The sequence below is a fragment of the Sminthopsis crassicaudata genome, chromosome 2 (genome assembly GCF_048593235.1).
Source record: "Sminthopsis crassicaudata isolate SCR6 chromosome 2, ASM4859323v1, whole genome shotgun sequence".
Lineage (NCBI taxonomy): Eukaryota > Metazoa > Chordata > Mammalia > Dasyuromorphia > Dasyuridae > Sminthopsis > Sminthopsis crassicaudata.
The window spans coordinates 193346280-193365940 of NC_133618.1; the positions used below are offsets into that span (position 1 = coordinate 193346280).

Sequence of the window (19661 nt, forward strand, 5' to 3'; positions counted from 1 at the left end):
TGTTCCTTCATATACAGATTTCAGTTTCAATTTGAAATTTCAGAAATTGTTTGGTTTCATAATCTGCATCTATATAACATCACTAGAACAATGTTACTATTAATAAATTATATTTTGTTATCATTTATTTGTTTGTTAAAGAGATCAGTTTGGAATTGAAAGCACTAGAGTTTCCCAAACACAAGCCAAAACTCTCTCTGCCTCTTTATGTGTTTGTGTATGTGTATAGTTACATAAATAGTCTTTATTGCTTATTTTTTTAGAAAGCAGTGTGTATTCTTTTACCATGTATGGTCTTTGAAGTATGTATTTTAAATCTGTTTTTGTTTCTGCTTTCAGAAATATGAATATGAAGATAATAAAAAAAACTTAAGACCATCAGATCTTAAGTTAGGTTATAGAACAACTAGGAATTTTGGATGATTACATTTTACAACTGAAGATATGTAATTCAAAGCATAGGTTTTGAATGTTTTCTATATTGTATATTCTTCATTTTGTCTAGATCCCATTTTATTCCTTTAAGTGGAAAGTCTTTACATTTTTCCCCATGCTTTGAATGCTTTTTTATCAACAAGATTTTTATTCTCCAACATTCAAGCAATTCCCAAAATCTTATTTCCCCTTGCCATACCAAACTGAAAGGGAATACAATTATTTTTCCCAGCATATGCCTGTATAAATATTAAATTTCTGTTAACAGCAACCTGCTAACTCGCGATCCTCAAAACACTATGGTTTTAGTTTGAATAGACTATAAATATTAATGTTCAATATGCATCCTAGTATGCGTCAAAAGTGAGACTTGAATTCTGGTTAGATCCTACTGCTTTTAAGGGAACTCTGTATCCAACAATACACATTGTACAATTTTGGAAAAGTCAGTCTCACAATGTTTTATGACACTCTCTAATACTCTAAACTTCAGAGGAATTATCTATCTGCACTGGTAGAGTTTCCTCACCTGGGGATTCAATATTCTAAGAAAATCATAGCTAGTTTATGCACATATGCACTATTGGTACCATAATAAAAAATAAATAAATAAACTTGGCCTCTAAAAACCGCACACAATGAATGATACAATATATACAAAATTATAAAGAAGGTGTAAGCAACAGTGTTAAGAAATTATTGAAATTAAAAGAAATGTGTTTAAAAGGTTCATAATGAACTTTGTGATAATTGTTTTTGGTGTATACCTATATTTCTTAAATTTTCAAAAAGATGAAATTTTGGAGGTCAGCCTCTATTTAGGGGCTATTACATTCAGACTAATATATTAACTTTTTCTTCTTTCTGAATTTTTTCACATTATTCACTTGTCTCTATATCTCTTTGATGTCTCTAATTTTTTTATCACAAACCTCCAGAAAGAAACAATTATTTAAAATTTCCTTTATAAAAAAATATAAACAAAAAAAAAAAAGCACTAAATAAATTATTTGCTAGTAAGGACATAAATCCAGCCAAACCTTTTGATCTATAATTGTGGGACTCAGACTTAGGAGCCCTTTTACATAATTCTTATGGCTGTTTAGATCATTAACTTCTGTATTATGATTATATTACACTTCTGTATTATGATTATATTACACTATTAAACTCTCCAGGGCATGCAGTAGTCATAAAGCTATTTTACTTGATAATAACTGTTATGTCTATTAGAATATGTATTGAAAGTATTATTTTGATAAAATTGCTTCAGCATTACTAGACAAAAAAAGTAAAATAAAATCCTTAAATGTCTTTTCATATCTATAGGTTATAATGACTGGAGAGAATTCTGTGGCTTACAGAGACTGGAAAATCAAAGTGAACTATACACTGCTATAACCAACAGGAGTATAGTTGAAAAGATCATGGAATTATACAAACATCCTAATAATATTGATGTGTGGCTAGGTGGCTTAGCTGAAGACTTTCTTCCAAAAGCCAGAACTGGTCCACTATTTGCATGCATCATAGGAAGACAAATGAAGGCACTGAGGGAAGGTGATTGGTATGTGTTCTGTATGTTATTATGATTACTTATGAGCCATGTTATCTACTTGTTTTCCAAAAGTTCCATCATAGAAAGAACAAACTATATTTTACCCAGACAACACTAAATTCAGGAAATCATAGTCTGTTTTTAGGAGTTCAAATATCATTTTAGGTGATTCTGAGATAATTGAAATATTTGATGAAGTTTTGATAGTGGAATCAATTTCATGTTCCATATTTACTGCCTATCTATATGCCTATGAGCTGTATCACTATCCTATTCCTTTTTAGTACAGGAAAGTGTCTTTCTAATTAATTCTCTGTGTCTTCCATCTCTTTCTCAAAGTTTTCCTGCCCCCAGAGGGAATATAGGTATCATAAAAGTAAGACATCAATGCTCTCCTTTTTGTTTCTTCTCCTGTTCCCCTCCTATAAGCACTAACCCCTCATTTTCTTCTTGAAGTCATTAATTTCAAACTTGAAGTTTAGTTTATTCAGTGGGAGTTGGGGAACTCAAAAATCTCTTTGTTTCAGTTTTCTAAACTGTAATCTCCATCTTTCAAACAAAAGTGATAAAAATAATGAATCAATGATTCAATAAGCACAAAGAAGAAAACAATAGCAAGTGCTTTTGATTGTTTTTAAAGAAGCTCTTTGAGTTAGCCCTCAATATGCCTGCAATGGATTCATGCAAGCAGGCGTATGTTCTCACAATAGAAAATTCCAAAAAAATACATAAATAAACCCCAACAGTAAATTAACTAAGTGACTATCATTTTCTTGTTATTGAGCAATTATACCTTAAATTTTGCAGGCTCAGCTTTCCTTATAGTCCAGCTCTCATAATCCTACATTGCTAATAGAAAAAAACATAGCTTTTACTATATGAATCTCTGTCAGCAAGTAAATCAATCCAGTTTTTAATATGCTGTTCCGTTAACTCCCAGCTGCTTACCTCAGCGGGGGCTCAACTGGTTTCTTACTTTCCCCAGGTCTTCGGATGTCTCCGGCTCTGATTATCTCAATCAGAGAGCTACCTCTTTAGAGGTTCCCCCACAGAACACCCGAGTCACTTAAGTATACAGCAACAGGTCTTTATTCTAACTCTACATAGTGTTCCCTAACATTCCCTCTAGCTTTCCCTTCGGAGTTCTTCCTTCCCTTCTGGAATTCCCCCTTCTGGAGTTCCCTAGAGTTCCCTCAAGTTCCCTCTGGAGTTCCTCTGGAGTTCCCCCTCCCACCTTCTGCAACCCCCTTTTTATAGTCCCCAGGTCACATAACTGAGAGTGCAAGAGTTTGAGCATGATCAGCAAGAGCAAGGAGGCTTTTCCTCGATAATGAGGCTTACTTAATATCTTCAATGCCCTGTCATCAGTCTCAGGCAGAATAAGCCTCCGAGTGCCTCTTATACTCTGCCCTTAAGATCTGCCCCTGACTCTAACACTGTTCATATTGCCGTATATTTCTTTCTAAGGAACAAACATCCTTTAACTTCATGGCTACATTCATTGTCTACAGTGATCTTTGAGCCCAAGAACATGAAAAGCTGACACTGTTTCCATTTCTTCTCCATCTATTTGCCAGGAAGAGATGAGACCATTGCTAAGATCTTAGGGTTGTGTTTGGGGAGGTGGCAATCATGTTAAATTTCAAGCCATCTTTTACTCTCCTTTTTCGTTCTCTTCAAGAGGGTTCTCAGTTCTTCATTTTCTTCCATAAGAGTAGCATCATCTACACATATAAAACTGCTGATATTTCTCCTGACAATCTTAATGCCAGCTTTTGATTCATCCAGGGTAGCATTTCATATGATGTTTACAGGCTTGTCATACTCATTTTTCAAACTTAAACTAATCAGTTGTTTCATGTTCAGTTCCAACTGTTGCTACTGTTGCTACTTGATCTACAAACAGGTTCTTTGAGAGACAAGTAAGATGATCTGGTACATACCTTGTTGATAACTTATCTTTTAGGTTCTACATAAAATCTATAGTGCAGTCAATGAAATAGAAGTAAATTTTTCCCTTTTTTTCCCCATAATCCAGAGAATGCTGGCAATTTGATCTCTAGCTCCTTTAGAAAAAGAATTGCTTTATATATGATTACATACTTTATCATGCATTGTGTTTTCTAGTTACTGCATATTGTTTAATTATTTATTCTCTTGCTAAAAGTAAAAATGTTGTGTACAATACTCTTACATGTGTTTTAGTTTCTTTAGAAAAGCAACTCCATTATGTCAAGATTATCTGATTAGAGCATAAGGAAGACTAAGGTCAAAGGGAGATAGGGCTAGCCAGTGGATGGGCTCTCAGAGCTGATTTTGATTGAGTAAATCTATAAATTATTTTATCCCTAAGGAATCAGCAATACTTCCTCTAATGAGGGAGTTACTAATGAGGTATATAAGATATCTGATTGCCTGGTAAAGATAAACTACTGTTTATTTGTATATGTGTAACCCTCCAGAGTGAGTAGGGTACTTTCTTACAAGCAAAAATTACTGCCATCTGGTAGTTGAAGGAGGCATCCACAGAATACTTGAACCCAAAACAACACTTGAAAAGACTCATAGAGTCTGAGAGTCACCCAAACTAAAGTTTCAAGAATATCAATATTGTTCTAACAAATATACAAATGTGGACACATACCTGTTTAGAATTAGAAGATCTGGGATCAAATCCTATCCTCTCCACTATTTAGTTATATTATCTTAGACCCATCACTCAACTTTTCTGGGTTTTTCTATTTCAAAATTAAGGGATTAGATAGTTCTAAATTCTATGATTCTAAGACTGCCTTTAATCCCTAATCCCTACCTCAACCCCTGCCAACTGTTTTTACAAATTATTTAAATTATAAAAGTCTAGATGTTTCAAATTATATATCTGTGTGTTTGGCATATAATCACAATGACTGAAACTCTCTCATTCAGAATTAGGAATTGTGTTTCAATTCTGCATTTGTGTTTGCATGGCAGAAGGAGACATTAATTAAAAAACAAAACAAAACAAAACAAAAACAGCAGCATCCTATCACTTGGGTTTTATCATGCATACGCTGCATTGCCTTTTTTATATGCTTATCTTTTGTCCAGCAAGCAAAGAAGGGCAAGGGAATACTGGAATGGCTTCAGAAATTTCTCATTCATAGTATTTATAATTGAGTTCTGCCACATATTAACAACACATGAGCTTGATCAGAGTCTTCATATTATTTTTTTCTCAGCTTGAATTTTCAATCCTGCATTGTAGATATCTCTGTCCAGCTGAGAAAGAAGAAAAAGACAATCATATCGAATTTTAATAAGTGAAAACCATTCACAGACAATATTTATTTCCAGAATTATCTGGGAAATCTAAAGCATCTTAATATTTTAAAGAAGAAAATTGGATTGTTTTAAATGCATCATTCAACATTCAGCAAATATTTATCAATTACCTACTATATTCAAACACTGAACTAGGTCCTAAAAAAGAGGCAAAAGTAAATAAGTCAGGATCCTTGTCTAGGATAGTTAGTGGTACAGTGGATAGAGTGTACAGCCTGAAGTCAGGAAAATGCATCTTCAAATAGTACACTAGTTGCATAGTTCAAATCCAGCCTTAGTTACTTATTAGCTATGTGACCTTAGACAAGTCACTTAACCTTGTTTGTCTCAGTTTCCCTCATGTTAAAAATGAGCTGGAAAATGAAATGATAAACCATTTCAGTATCTTTGCAAAAAAAACCCAAAAGGGGGTCAAAAAGAGTCAGACATGACTGAAACAGCTTAACAACAACTCAACCTCATAGAGATTTATGGAAGCAAAGTTAAGATACAAGTGTACTAAAAACAGTAAAGCAAAGAGAATGAATACAATTTCAGAAAAGAGGCAAAAAGTGCTTTTAGAAATATTTTATTTATTGGAGGGATGAGCAGGGAGTGGGGGAAATGGAGTATTTTAAAATAGTGTAACCATTTTATTTCAATACTAGCAGAAAAAGTTGAATTATATTCCTAAATTCCTGAAGTCTATTTTTATTTTAAGAAAATAAATAAAGCATTGGGGCAGCTAGTTGGTGTAGTAAATAGAGCACCAGACCTGAAGTCAAAAATAGAGAGATAAAAAAGGCAAGGTCTTGTGGCATAGTGGATAGCATGCTGGACCTGAAATCAGGAAGCCCTGCTGTTCAAACCTGACCTCAGGTACTTTACTATGTGACCCAGGCAAGTCACTTAACCTCTGTGTTTCATTTTCTTCATCTATAAAATGGAATACTAATAGCACTTATCTCCCAAGGTTGTTTTGAGGCCCAAATGAGATAATTATTAAACTTACCACAATATTTGGCACAAAGTAAGCACTATATTACTATTATATATTTGCTATTACTGTTGTAGCCAGGTTTTTCCAAGGAGTCTGAACAAGAAGAGCATAAATATGTAGAATAATAGCTATCAGAGATTCCACAGAAAAAGAATATTCAGTGGACCTTTCTATTGAGAGTATATGAGAAGATACAAACAAGATTTAGATGGGAAGAGTAGAAATGGATGACATAACTTGAATAATTAGAGGGATGACCCACATTAAAGAGGCCATAAATTCATAAGAATATTTGAGAATATAGAAAAACTTTCTATATAAAAGTAAAATCAGGCAGCGAGGTGGTACAATGAATAGAGCAACAGGTCTGGAGTCAGGAAGATTTGCCTTCCTGAATTCAAATCCAGCCTCAGACTTTTACTTATCTGTGTGGCACTGGACAAATCATTTAATCCTGTCTGCCTCAATTTCCTTCTCTGTAAAATGGGCTAGAGAAGGAAATGGAAAACAATACCAGTATCTTTGCTAAGAAAACCTCAAATGGGATCATAAAGGGTCAGACATGACTGAATAACAAAATAACAAAATTAGAATAATTAGTCTTTAGAGATAGGAGGGTTCCCCTGTTTGACCGTTCATTGGGTATGTTTTATGTGGAGGGGATAATTGTACAGGTAGAGGTTGAATTAGATTGTTTGCTTCTTTAGACAGCACTTCTTAAATTAAAAGGCTATGCATTGGAGCCTCTAACTATTCATTTCTTTCCTCCATCCCAGATATCGACTAACTTCAACCATAATAAATGACATGAATAACTCACTTTAAAGAACCACACAGTTCTCTAGACACTGAACAAAAAGAAAAACCACACAGAGAACATAAATACTCAAGCATTTAATCTAAAATTGCCTTCTCGATCTTTTTAGGTTTTGGTGGGAAAACAAGCATGTATTTACTGAAGCTCAGAGGCGTGAACTGGAGAAACATTCTTTATCCAGGCTAATCTGTGATAACACAGGCCTTACTGAAGTGCCAGCCGATGTCTTTCAGCTTGGGAGGTTTCCTTCAGACTTTAAGTCATGTGAAGATACACCAGGCATCAATTTAGAGGCATGGAAGGAAACTTTTCATCAAGGTATATTTATGCCTTTCTTCTATTGGGTTACAGGAACTAGTATTAATCTTCTGAAGTATAACTTCTTTAAAGAAATAGATAATAAAGTCGAGTTTGTGGAAAGAACATTAATGATTTGTCTTTTATCCTCCAGAGCCCAGCACAGTACACTTTTAATGAATGCTAGTTGATTTACTGATTGGCTAATTCAAACAAATTTTGCTTCATGAATATTTTTCATGTGCTTACTATGTTTCCAGCATATTACTAGGTACTTTCGGAGAATATGCTGGTTTATTTTAAAGGAGATCCCGGATTTCTTTAGTATATGGAACTCTCTTTACACATGTCCATCTTTAATTGTTGTGGTTGGTCAGTTGTAGCATTGACAAATTTGTTGAGATACTGAGAGGTTACATTGCTTTGCCCACTAGAGTGGGTTATAACACATTTTAATTTATAAGGATTTAAACATGGCCATCAACTCAAGCAGTACTCCAGGGCCTTACCTCAACATGCAAATTACCCTGGGTTTTCTAAGATTGTGAGAGTGCGAAAAGGGAGCACCAGCACAGGCTGTGAACTAGTTTTAACCTGGGCCTAAACCCTAGCTCTGATGGTCATTTACCCTCTTTAGACAGTAATCTTGTAACCTCTAAAATGAGGAGATTAAATTAGATTATCTCTAAAACTCTCCAGTTCCAATCTGATTCTCTGTAAAAATGGGAAGGTTCTTTGTACAAATTCCTTCTATGTTTACTGAGCATCTTAGCTTCAACAAATTTAGAAAAATCCAGATATTTGATATGAGGTCACAGACTTTTCATACCTTTATCAGTCATAGAGACTATACAGATGTATAGCACAGTGTCAAGTCTCCTACAGGAGAGGAGATATCCACAGCACTGACCTTATAAATATTGATGTATTGAATAAATCACAGAGTAAATCTTAATTTCTGAAAGCCTATTATAACATAATTCAGTATTTTATTTATTCCAGGGTTATTTCAGGTTTCTAACTTCTTCATTCTATATTTCTGGCAACTAATTGTTACAGTAAATAAGACTGCTTAGCCAAGAGTCAAGGACATCTGAGTTCAAACCAGCCTCATAGATTTCTAGCTATGTGACCTTGAACAAGTCCCTTTACTTATGTCTGCCTCCAATTCCTCAACTGTAAAATGGAGATAATTGTAGCACCTATCTCATGGGGTTGTTGTAAAGATAGAGATCATATCTATAAAGTGCTTAGCACAATGTCTGACATTATTTTTGAGTCATTTCAGTCATGTCTGATTCTAATGACTATACATTGGAGTTTTCTTGGAGTGATTTGCCATTTCATTCTCCAACTCATTTTATAGATGAGAAAACTGAAGCACACATGATTAAATGACTTGCTCAGGGTCACACAGCTATTAAGTGTGTAGACCAGTTTTTATTATGAAAATGACCTTCTGATTCCAAGTCCACTCCATCCACTGTGCCATCTAGCTGCCCAACTGGCACACAGTAGGTGCTTCATAAAAAATTGGTTGTCTTTCCCCTTGAACAAATCCCCCTCCCTTTTTTTAACCTCTGTGACTTTTTAATTAATTATAGTGAGAACATGCAGCTTGCCACATGAGGTGGATGATGGTGATTTCGTGTCTTGTACTGAATCTGGGAAACATGTTGTAGTCTACTCTTGCCATCATGGCTATCAACTTCAAGGACAAGAACAACTCACCTGCACAGAAAGAGGATGGGACTCCCCACCACCAGTTTGCAAAGGTAAATCTTCCAGATGTAATCCCTTCAATTCATATCTTAAAAAATTAAAAATATGGAGTTCATTATAGATATGTTTGTAGGAATAAATATAATGAATCTTTCTCAGTTTAGTTTAATTCAACAACCATTTATTTAAGTGTCTACTGTGTTCTAGTCACTATGAAGACAAAGTAAAATGGCCCCTACTTTCAGAGAACTTCTATTGTTTTTGTTTTAGGGGAAAGGGGAAATATTTTATACATACATGTAAACAAATAAAAAGAGACAAAATAATTTCTTAAAGAGGTTTAATGTGAAAAGCAAATTATTAGCAATAGATCAGAAGTACCAGGGGATAAAGATAGAGAAGAATTGGATAGAGACTGACATATCTCAGGATGCTGGTCTGGGGAAAGAACTTTAGCCTGGACCTCAGAGTCCAGAATTGTTAGTAGCTTAGACAATAGTTTGCCATAGCCTTTTGCAGATGAAGAGGATGCCAATTCAAATTAATGACAATTTGATTATTCTTGAAAAATATAAAAGAATATTGAGGTAGGAAGAAGGTAGTCATTCAGCACAAGTCAGAGACATGATTTGAACTCAGCTCTGTAGGCCTTTGAGGTCAACTTTCTATTCACTACACTATGTTTCCTCTAACCCTAGTTTAACTATTTAAAAACATTCATCCTCCTACTTGGATAAGACTGATTTAAACACAGAAGCTTCAAACTATATGTTTAAATTTGGCCAAACATGGCTGATAGTAAGAATAAAACAATGAATATTTATTAAGCAGTTAGTTTGTGCAAGAGGCCTATATTACAAGTTAGGAGAAAAATAAAATTTAGCTATATATAGTTTCTGTCCTCATGCAAATTTACAGTCTAGAAGAAGAATAGTAGTGAACAAATATTTTGTTGAACAACATAAACTTGAGATGTTTGTCATATTTTGCTTATTTCTTGTGCATATAAATGAACAGTAGAAGAGAGGGCTCTCTTTTAAAAACAAATTATTTGCTTCTTCCAGAAAGTCATTAGAGCAAAGTGGAGAGATCAATACCAGATAAGCCTATCAACAGAAACTGCTGAAGCCCAGATACTCCTTGTTAAAAACAAAGACAAAACTAAACTAAAACAAATTTGTCAAGGACTTAGTTAAATGTACCTGCTAGCTTTCTCCCATTCATGACTGTCTTTCTCCTCCAATTATTGGTATAAGTACTCCCATGTCTGCAGTACAGTATATCTTCCCACCTTTTCCTCCCAGTACCTTTTTTTCAAAGTACACTTCCCAAACTGTCTCCCAACATTAGGATTTTCTTGATCCTTCCCCTCCTCACATTAGACTAACACTTTTCTCTCCAATTAGTAGTACTCTTTTTCACTTTAAATTATTTTGTATTAGTTTGCATAAACTTCTTTCTGTATTTATTGCTCATCCCACTCAAATTTCCAATTGAATGGGGAAGTTGTAGAGAAGCAAATTTAGACTTGATATCCTAGATAACTTCCTATCAGAGCTATCTCAGAGTAGAATGGGTTGCTTCAGAAGCTAGTAATCCTCAAATCAAGGCAATATGGTGCTTTTTTTTTTTTTTTTTTTTTTTTTTTTTGAATGCTAACATGATGATTTTCAGCTATAAGAAGATTGAACTGGCTGGTCCCTGAGATCTCTTCCAATTCTGAGATTTTTATGATCTGTGATTACCTATTCTGCCCATTTCATAGGGTTGTTAATAGGATTAAATGAGATAATGAATACCAAAGTTCTTTGAAAAGTATCATCTGCATTTTGATCCTAGAAAGTCTGCTCGGAAGCATGTATATATTCTATGTAGTCATCTACATGCTTTGATAGATTCTTTGAAATTCTGAAGGATTTTAATGTCATTATTAAAAGGAAAAATAATAAACTCTTGGAAAGACCAACTTGGAAACACTTTATGATTACAGTAAATTACTTTGAACCCATAGTGATAAAGCAGATTGTCAGTGAAGCTAGCTTATCAGTAATTCTATAACAGCAGAATAGAAAAGCTACTGGCTTAATTGAGTATTTGATTCAGAAAAATCAACTGAAATTTGCTGTTCTCTTCTTTTTTCAAATCCTATTCATGCATTCAAACCCACCCACATACAAATCTGGTGATGGTAGAAAAAAATCTAGTAAATGAACTGTAATAAGTATTTTCAAAAACTTTAAGATTGTGAATGCAAAATGAATCAAAACTCATCAACTGGGCAATGCTGTGCAGTACTCTGAATGTAAATAAATGGTTCTTAAGAAAAGGTTATTAAGGAAAATAAATCTTTCAAACAACAATCTTTTTTTATTAAGTGCCTATTGTGTGCTAGCATAAAGAGCCATTAGATAAATAGGTAACAAAGCCACTAGAAAAATAGTTTTTAACTAGAAGTTCTGTTTTGTTTTATAATGGTAGTTTTCTATATTATGTGGCACTCCTTTAAAATTATACATTGTTCTTCCTATAATTAGATGAGGAGCAAAGTCAGGAGGAGCTGAGTTCAAATCTGATCTCAGACACTTAACACTTCCTAGAGCGGTGTGACCCTGGGCAAGTCACTTAACCCCAATTGCCTCAGGAAAAAAAATTGTGATTCTAGAGAAAAATATTCTCACAATTGAAATTGTAGATCTTTGAAACTGATTAAGTAGATAGAATTTAAATCTTCAGGCAAAATGGCACTTGAGTTTTGGGAGAAAGCCTTTTAACATTTCTCCTTTCCTTTTGTATATTTAATGCACCAATTCTTGCAGTTGGGTACATAAATTAGAATTTTCTTGTTTTGTCATTGTTGAGTCATTTCAGTCATGCCTATCTCTTTGTGACCCTTTTTGGGGTTTTTTGTGGCAAAGGTACTAGCATAGCTTTGACATATTCTTCTCCAGTCCATTTTACAAATGAGAAATTGAGGCAAAGAGGGTAAAATGATTTGCCTAGGATTACACAGATAGTTAAGTGTCAGGCAGGATTTGAATTCATGAAAATTAGTCCTCCTGATTCCAAGCCTGTTGTTCTATCCACTGCACCACTTAGCTATCCAGAGATAGATAGAAACATGATCAAAATTATATGTAACTAAAAATGGATATGACTGATTGCCCTGAATAATGTAGACATGAATGTATATTTGATAGAATCACAGATTTAGGCTTATATATTTTAGACCTGGTGAATCTGAGAGGCCTGCAGAATAAATTGGAGATATGCAAGAAGCAGTTGGCAATATAGGACTGGAGTTTAGGAATGCAACTATGGTTAGGAATATAAATATGAGAGTCATCAGCATGGGCATGACAATTAAATCCATATAACCTGATTAGTTCACCAAGAGATAATGTTCATAGAGAAAGATGTGAAGAACTGGCTGAACTTTGGGATATTCAAATTTAGAGTATATTATATGACCCTAGTAAAGAAGACTGAGGAATTGATTAACAAAAGCAAAATAAATGATATATGAAAATGATCAAAGAGATGTGTGTGTATTTGTGAAAATAATGGCATAATTATCCCTGAAAGTAATTCAAATTGAGAGAAAGAGATAGGTCTTGGGAGCTGAATAGCATGGAGAACTGGGAGTTTAGAGTGTTTGGGGGAACATTCATTTGTTTCGCTAGTGTCATCTATTATTGGTCAGGAATTCTATTTATTTATTTATTTATTTATTTTTTGCCAAAGGAATATTGTAAATCAGGTTAGTTGGTTAGTGGATTATTGTCCTTATGTGAAGGGGACCAAAATGACATTTCTATGTTAGAATGTACTTACAACATGTCTTATTATAGCTGATCAGACCAATATGAGCTCAAAAGGCTGTATCATAGGTTGAAGTACAAATAGTCTATATTAACATTTAGAGAAGAGATGTCTCTAAATTTGTGCATTTCACATTTCTTTTGAACTATTGTAATTCTGCTTTGCTCAGAGTATAGCATCTTCTTAATGCAGGCACACTATACAATGACACTGTGTCATTGTCTCTCATGTTCCACAATCAATTCCAAAGTTCTTCAGGAGAGTTTGAAAGTGTCTTTATATTACTTCTGACCTCCATGTGATTGCTTGCCTTGTGTGAGTTCTCTGTAAAATAGTCTTTTAGGCAAACATACATTGACATTTGAACAATATGGCCAACCCATCATAGCCTTTTTATCAAAAAATACCTATTTTCCTTTTACTACTGTGGGGGCAGTCTGGCTACCCTCAGCTTCACTGAGTGGTTACTAGTCCTGGTTGAACTCATCTTTTGCTCAGTTACTAGAGATAGACTGGCCATTCTGGTCCTTCATTAATTAAGCAGGCCAACTGAACCCAGACTCTCTTGTGTCTACTTGATGTTACATTGATGCTCTGGCTTGCTGGGCCTGTTCTGAATGGTCAAGCAATTCGATTGCATATGATGACCTCCCCTTGGTTTCCCCCGTAAAACTGTAAATTACAAGGGAGTTGCCTATCTGCCATGGTGAATGTAATTCCCAATATTGATGCAATCTTAGATCTAGACTTTAAAAATAGACAATGTAAAACCAAGTCTTTTCCTTAATGACTTCCAGTAGTCACTATGTCATTTTCACAGACATTAATGAATGTGAAGATCAAATGAACCCTGCCTGCCATGCCTCTGCTAAGTGCAAAAACATCAAAGGCAGCTACCAATGTGTCTGCACAGACCCATATGAATTAGGAGAAGATGAAAGAACCTGTATAGGTAAGACTCTTTTAATGAATATGGGTTTGCCCTGAGTCTTTTGAATTTCTGTCACTGCTAGTGGTTTCTCCCTGGAATGACCTCACAGTACTTTATACTCCTCTTGTGAAATTATCACTGAATTATAGTCTTTAGAGATAGAAGAAACCTTAGCAGCATTTAATGCAACTCCTTCATTTTACAGATGGTGCTGCTGAAGGCCAGACTGTAATGCTCACTCTGCTGGAGTCAGAGTATATCTGTATTTAAAACTAGGTCTTCTAACTCAAATTCAATACTTTTTTTTAATATCACACAACTTAGCCTATGCTATAATAGTTTCATTTCTCTTATACTTATCTTCTCTTATGTTTCTCTCCTAGACCTTATGTTCCTTGAGGGCATAGATCACATATTATTTATCTTTCTATTAACCTCAACACGTAGTACCAAGCATTGCTTATAGGAGGCTCTTAATAAATGTTTGTTAAATGAATAAGTAAATTAATTTCTCAATATTCAGATCACAATTATCAATGTTGTTTATATGCCTAAATCCATGCTAATAGACACAATGGAAAAGAGTTTTTTAAAAGTCCAAATAAGTTAAAAGACTTTTCTATTTGCTTTAGACAAAATCCTGTTTTTGTAGCTGTTTTGCCATCCTAATTCTATTGTGTTCAGGCTAATTAGTTTGCATTCCCTGGGTGTGTTTTATACCCCTTTTTAAATCTCCAGAGCTTAGTACAATGCTTGGAATTTAGTAGGTCCTTAAAAATGTATATTGACTGATTATGTGGGAGTAGCTAGAAGAAGCTGGAAATGGTAAGAAAGCAGTCCAGGATTAAACCTAAGCTACAAAGAAGTCACAAAAGAAACTGTTCTCATACTTAGTATTCAGTATTTACTATGTATAAAAATATAAAAGTTTTTGTAAAATTCAACTTAAAAACAAAAGTTTTAATTGCCATTTTGGGAGGTTTTATATCACAATAACTTCCAAATCTTCCTAGCACAGAGAACATTGTAATAAAGAAAAAAAGTATTGTTTAACCAAATGCAACATTCTGTACCTATAGATCACCATGTCTCTATCTGTCTTCTGAAATAACAGTTGGTCCTTGTATTAAATGTATTCAAGTGCTTTTTTTTTTTAGCATTGTGTTCCCTTAAATTATTAGAGTATTATAAATATTGTTTCCATGGTTCTGTTTTCCTCATCCTGTACCATTTATTACAAGTACCTCAAAGCTTCTCTAAAATTCGAATATTGTTGGGGGTTTTTTTAATGGTAGAACAATATTCTATTCCATTTGTAAAGAACTTAGCCTCTGAAAGCTCAGAATTTAATCAAAGACAGTAATAAGGTATAAAACAACCTGAAAAACAAAATATAACCAGGTCCAGTGTTCCCTTAATTTAATACAAAAAGTTCCTTGACTGAATTGAAAGGTAGCCAGGCCACTGAAGCAAGTCTCAGAGACATCTAAGTAATGAAGTAGATAATGGTGGATTTGGAGTCAAGAAAACATGAGTTCAAATTTGACCTAAGATATTTACTAGCTATATCACTTAACCTCTATCTTTCTCAATTTCCTCAATAAAATGGAAATAATAATAGTAACCACCTTCCAGGGAAGAATAACAATACTTACCTCCCAGAATTATTGTAAGAATCAAATGAATTAATATGAGTAAAGCACTTACCAAAGTAACTGGCATAGTAGGTATTTAATAAATGCTTCTTTTAGTAATTAACTATATTCCTAGTCAATCCTTCAAATAGAAAGTGTTCAAGAGGTTTCAATGTTCCAGGTGTTCCAGGTATTCCAGGCCTACATATTTATAAAATATGACCCATACACATAGAAGAAAGCACAAAATTCTCAGAGATCTTCTCTCATTACTCATTCATTAACTGTAGCACTTAGTAAAAGAACTCTTTCCTCAGTAGAAGTAATTCAATGCAAGAATGTTCAAGACACGGTTGAGGAAGTGTAGGTGAAATCAGAAAATGGCAATGATCCCAGAGGAAACGGTTTCAAGGAATATGACCTCTGGTGGCAGAGAAGAGAACAAGTTATAGATTTGAGAGAATTAACCATATTGAATGAAAAGCCATATATGTTTTCTAAACATTTGCCTTAACACCAAGGATAATGAGGGCAAATATTTTATAGCTATGATTTTTAACTACGTAATTTTAGTAAATTTCGTTGTTTTAAGCTAATTATGTCTATTTGGTTTACTGTTAATGTAAAGTAGACTGATGGGAGCTAGATTATTCCTCCAGCTTGGCACTCATAAGATGGATACTGATATGGGTAACTTCTACTCCCAAAGAATCTTTGGGTCTGTATACTGAACATGATAGTTCATGAGGCCCACCAATGTACTTTCCATTAACAGTCACCAACTATAGTTATAAACACTTCTCCCATAATCCTGGGGCACACTATTCCACAAATACACATAGCCTTCATGGAAAACTGGGCCCAGAATTGGAATATACTAGTGGTGAGCTTCATGTGTAGAGAGCACATATGGTCAAAGAAACTCATGCCTCTGGTAGCATGGGGCCTCAATATCCTTCCTGATCTCATAGAGTTTTCATTCAGCTTCCCTCTGGGTTCAGCATCTTTGTTTCATGAGTAAACCTTTTAGCTTGCACAAAATTACCAATATGGGAGATGAACTTTCTCATATGAGGAACACTAAATAGACCAATTTTGTCTACAACATGAAGTGTGTGAAAGAGTAATGTATGATAATCTTTGAGAAAGTAGGCTAGAGCCAGGTCTTTGAATGAGAAAACAACAACAACAACAACAACAACAACAACAACAACAATATTATTTTGCCCAGAAAGGAATCAGGAGCCAGGGGAACTTTGTGAGTAGGAAAATGTCATGGTCAGACCTATGCTTTAAGAATGTCAGTTTGATACCTCTGTGAAAGATAGATTAGAGAGCTAAGATGCAACAGAAACATAAGTTAGGAAAACCAATACTGAGACAGATAAAACAAGCAGGATTTTAGATTTGGGCATCCTATAGCCAGTAAATAGGATAAAAAAGATAATTGCTTCAAAATAATCAGGCCAAAGAAGCTTTGGCCTACAGAGACAAAGACATCAGTGTGTTAATTAATATTATTTTCTATTAACCTTGAAAAAGTTATGACTTCATTAAGTTTGAATTAATGAATTAAAGTACAGATTTACAGAATGTCATTTTGTGATGGAGAAGACTTGCTACTAAATGCTCCCCAACTGAAATGATCCAAATGGGGGGTGATGAGGGCTGTACTAAGGAGGTGGCATGGTAAGTAGAGAAAACAGGATGAATTCTATAGCTGTTGAGGTACAATTAATAAAACTTGGAAAATTATTTGAGCATTTCAAATATTGGTCACTAAAAGGATGTTTGTGCCCTCAACAGAAGCATAGAACTGAGAAATAGGAGTGGATTTAAAGGGGAAAATAACGAGTTCTGTTATGGACATGTTGGCTCTAAGGTATTTGTGGGAAATAGAAAAGGTGATGAGGAACTGAAGCTCAGGAGGACATAGGAATTTAGAAGTCATATGCAGATAGATGATTACTAAATCCAGTTAACACTGAGAGTTAATGAGACCATGAAGAGTAAGCATGTAGAGAAAGAAAATGGCCCCAGACTTAGCAGACTTCTACATGGTGCTTCATCATCAGATAAATAAACCTGCTCATATATCCTTCATTTTTGGTTGCTACGTAATTTAATGCAGTCTAAGAACCGGGCACAGGAAAGTACATTAAATATGTCCCAATTTTTCCAATTAAATTCTGATTTAAAATATCCTAGTTTTAATATCAATGTTTCAGGAATGGAGTGCTTTAAGTCAATGAGTACATTAAAAGTATAGATATCACAAAAGATTGATAGCCATAACTGAAGGAGAATTATAGCATGAGAAACGCAGCAATTATTCATGAAAATGTGCAGACAGGTTTATATCACATACTATCTCAGTCAAGGATTTCATACATATGTATTTAATGGGAGCAGTATGGTAGCAGCAATGAATAAATGAAAATGACTGATTTCAAATCAGGAAGAACTCAAACACTAAGGTAGTTGTGCTATGTTTTTTTTTAAGCCCACAGTATTACAGCAGCAAAGCAAAGGTGATCAAATATGATAGGACATGATGAGGAGAGATGTTTCCAAATATTACTTTCTGTGGTCACTTTGCCTATAATACAACGTCATTTAAAATGTATTCAAACGTAGTCATAAATTCTTATTTTAAAAAATCAAGGGAGAACAACTATATGTGATGAGTTGAGGTTTGTGAAGCTTTATTTTTGTAAATACTATGACTTTAAGTTGAATAACCTTTTCCCTTTCTGTCTATCAATCTTTGTTCATTGCTTCCTTCAAAACCTATCTCAAAATTCATTTTTTCCACTTTTTCTGTGCTTGGTATAATTTTATAGTCTATGATGTACTGTGTTATATGAATTTGAAGCTGTTTGAATAGTCCTAGAATAACATAGTTTCCTAAAAGAAAACACCTGTCTCCATCAAATCAGAATTGAAAGTGACCCCCAGGTCAGTGGATAGATCAACATAAGCAGGCTGCAATACATTCCCATAATAATTTGTTTGCTATATCATTGTGGGCATGCTAGATAGAGTGTTAGATTTGGAATCAGAAACACCTAGATTGAAATCCTGTATCTATAACCTCCTATTTATATGTCAATTCACTTAAACTCGATGAGAGGCAACTTTCTATAACTAAAAGTTACAGGCAGGTTCTGATTTGTGTCACAGATACTACAAATAAACTTGACATAACTGATGTAAGAAATGATATAAAAGAGTTACATTTGAGAGAATTTGAGAGAGAACATGAATAGCTTGAATGTTGCAAAGACACTAATAGAATACTAAGAGACTTAAACACTATGTAGAATGCATCCTCTATGGGAAGATTCATGGTCAGATGTAGATGCTAACAGCACAAGATGGAAAACCACAAATAAGTGATTTGCATTAGTGGGAGTACCCACATCAAAAAAAAGACAAATAGTTTTGTATTAATCGGCTACTTAATTATAAACTAGTTGATGTCAAAGACTGTATCTTTTTCAACTTTTGAATTTTCACTCCCTCAGAATCAAGAATAACTCTATACACACTATGGGTGGCCAATAAGTGCTTTTTGATTGACTACTAGTAATAATGGAATGACAGAGAGCACAAACATACTGTGAGTGAAATGTAGAATGTAATGTAACATAATCAGGTATAATTAGACACCAGTCATGCAAGTCGAGATTAATTTTTAAAAAAAAGGGAGGCTTGAGTATATGAATGCAGTAATAACAATTCTGATTTAATCAGGCAATAGTAAAGTCCATTGTCTATTACTTATGGATTATTTCATCTGGAATAAAGCCATATAATTAGATAAGCTACTTGGATTTAGTCAGATTTGAAGTTGTTAGGTACATGAGATTTAGATATTTCATTTCATTTCAGTATCCAATTTCATTTCAGAGTATGCATATTTGTGTACACCTATCTCTGTTAGTCAGGTTCAAGATATCAATGAACAGGAGCATAATCTCATCTATTTTAAATGAATGAATCAATCAATATTTATTGTGCCTACTGTGACCTTGAACTTCATGAATTTGCACTTGTTTGATATTTCCCTGAAATTACTTCAGTGGGGTATTTGTTGACTTATCAATAGGTTATAAACATCTTGAGAGTAAAACTTTTCTATT

General features: G+C 34.1%; 1 protein-coding gene across 1 annotated transcript in view; it reads left to right on the forward strand.

Moving 5' to 3' along the window:
- Positions 1 to 19661, forward strand: part of TPO (thyroid peroxidase) — a 234867-nt gene that overhangs the window by 152768 nt on the left and 62438 nt on the right. Inside the window, exons 10-13 of the mRNA XM_074284732.1 lie at positions 1765 to 2002; positions 7223 to 7431; positions 9015 to 9185; positions 13772 to 13903. Coding sequence (XP_074140833.1) covers positions 1765 to 2002; positions 7223 to 7431; positions 9015 to 9185; positions 13772 to 13903 — 750 coding nt within the window. The remainder of the gene's footprint in view (positions 1 to 1764; positions 2003 to 7222; positions 7432 to 9014; positions 9186 to 13771; positions 13904 to 19661) is intronic.